Source organism: Babylonia areolata, chromosome 15, assembly GCF_041734735.1.
Source record: "Babylonia areolata isolate BAREFJ2019XMU chromosome 15, ASM4173473v1, whole genome shotgun sequence".
Taxonomy (NCBI): domain Eukaryota; kingdom Metazoa; phylum Mollusca; class Gastropoda; order Neogastropoda; family Buccinidae; genus Babylonia; species Babylonia areolata.
The window spans coordinates 24,839,062-24,841,561 of record NC_134890.1 but is presented as its reverse complement, the minus strand read 5'-3'; the positions used below and the strand labels follow the sequence as shown (position 1 = coordinate 24,841,561).

General features: G+C 41.2%; 1 protein-coding gene across 2 annotated transcripts in view; it reads right to left on the bottom strand.

Moving 5' to 3' along the window:
- The window catches only part of LOC143290501 (uncharacterized), a 132,678-nt gene that overhangs the window by 8,698 nt on the left and 121,480 nt on the right, over positions 1-2,500 (bottom strand). For both annotated transcript variants that reach the window (XM_076599997.1, XM_076599998.1), the window contains one exon: positions 1,099-1,227. In XM_076599997.1, coding sequence (XP_076456112.1) covers positions 1,099-1,227 — 129 coding nt within the window. The remainder of the gene's footprint in view (positions 1-1,098; positions 1,228-2,500) is intronic.

The window sequence follows — 2,500 nt, the reverse complement described above, 5'->3', positions numbered from 1 at the left end:
ATGAGATGAGAGAGAGAGAGAGACAGAGAGAGAGAGAGAGAGAGAGAGAGAGAGAGAGACAGAGACAGAGACAGAGAGACAGACAGAGAGTGTGTGGTAAGAAAGAAGAGATGAGGGGAGAGGGAGGAAAGAGTGGGAGGGGGAGTCAGAGACAGACAGGGAGACATCAAACACCCACACACACACAGCCCACGCTAACATAGCCATCCACCTCACTTCTCTCACCCCCCTGCCCCCATACCCCTCATGAACTAAACGACCAACCACACACACCCGCCAAGCCCCATTCCAGCAAACAGAAACAGCTGGAGATGAGAAGGGAACGACAACAACAACAACAACAACGACAACAACAACAAGGACACCATCATCATCATCATCATCAACAATAACGATGACGATAACAAAAACACCACCAACAACAACAACGACAATAGCAACAGCGACAACAACAACAACAAAAACACCAACGACAACAACAACAACGACACCATCATCATCATCAACAACAACGATGACGACAACAAAAACACCACCACCAACAACAACGACAATAACAACAGCGACAACAACAACAACAACAACGACACCATCATCATCATCAACAACAACGATGACGACAACAAAAACAAAAACAAAAACAATGACGACAACAATGTCAGCTTCAACAATAACAACAACAACAACAAACAACGACAACAATAGCAACAAAAACAATGACGGCAACAATGTCAGCTTCAACAATAACGACAAACATTAACAACAACAACAACAACAATAACAACAACAAACAACAGAAAACCAAACAACAAATAACCACGACAACAATCACAACAACAACAACAACAACAAACGACGACAAACAACAAACAACAATAATAACAACAACAACACAAAAAAAGGACAAACAACTACAATGACATCAACAAGCAAACAACAACAACAACAACATCGGCAACTAACAACAACAGTAACAACAACAACAACAACAGCACCACCATCATAAGAAGAGATCCCCCTGACGCTCCCCCCCCCCCGGAACACCCCCCCCACCCCGGTCCCCCCTCCCCCAAATAAAAAAAAAACTGGGACACTCACGGTGACAAAACCCTTTGGTTCCGTTGCCACGGAAACTTTTGTGGCACTGACACTTGAAGGTGCCCATCTGGTTGATGCAGCGAGCGTTTTCGTCACAGTTGTGGGTCCTTCTGGCACATTCGTCGATATCTGCGGCAGGCAGGGGCAGGGGGTGGGGGGTGGGGTGTGTGGGGGTGGTGAGAGAACGAACGAACGAAGTTTTTTTTTTTTTTTTTTTTTTTTTTATATTGAGGGAAGTGGAATAAGCATTCATGTGCTTTAAAAATAATTTTTTTTTAATCCAGCTCTCAGGGTAAAATTATAGAAAATGAAAATGAATCAAAACATCCACAAAGTAACAAAGAGATGTAGAAGTAAGGACATGACATTCACATACACATTTAAACATGCAGAGAGAGAGAGAGAGAGAGAGAGAGAGAGAGAGAGAGAGAGAGAGAGAGAGCAAAATCAGTCATTCCAGTCTGTACAAAATACTTTGTCAGAGTGATGATTACATGTACTTTGGTTCCCTTTACTTGTCTACGCGTAAGTTTCGATGTTTACTTTGTCTGTTGTTTGGTAGGGTTTGAACTGAATAAGCCAGGCTTAGCGGATGACACTAGAAGACTGAGTTTTAAGGCGCAATATTGGTAATAATATATTATATGGAAGAGAGAGAGAGAGAGAGAGAGAGAGAGAGAGAGAGAGAGAGAGAGAGAGAGAGAGAGAACGAACGAACGAACGAACGAACGAAATATTATTTCACGAGGGTAGAGTAAGCACAAAGTACTTTTTTACATCCAGCCCTCTGGGCATGAATAATAATTGAAAAAAAAAGCAACAAAGCAACAACAACAACAAAAAAAAGAAGAAAAAAAAAAAAAAAAAAGCAAAAAAAAAAAAAAAAAAAAAAAGCAAAAAAAAAAAGGCAGGATAATAATTCATTCCATAAGCAGTCCCCTGAATAAGACAGACTAGATTTTAAAAGATCGATCCTTGGAAGTGGTACCATACCTTTATGAAGATGACGATGAGTGTTGGTTACAAATTTATTCTTCAGTGAGGGGGGAGCAAATCCAGACATGATTTTGAACATAAATAGACCTTTGTTAAATAGAAGTTTTGTTTTCAGTGGGAGGATATCGAGAGCTTTATAATCAGAGAGAGAGAGAGAGAGAGAGAGAGATAGAAAGCCAGACAGAAAGACAGACTGATGGAGAAAGACAGTGACTAAAAGCCAGAGAGAGAGAGAGAGAGAGAGAGAGAGAGAGACAGAGACAGAGACAGAGAGACAGAGACAGAGACAGTGAAAGAGAGTCAGAGATACAGATGCGGATGATTTATTCATCACAGGTCATGGCCTGGGGTATGTGAACAATTCATAATACATGAAAGCACGAAGTACGACGAACACAATAACTAA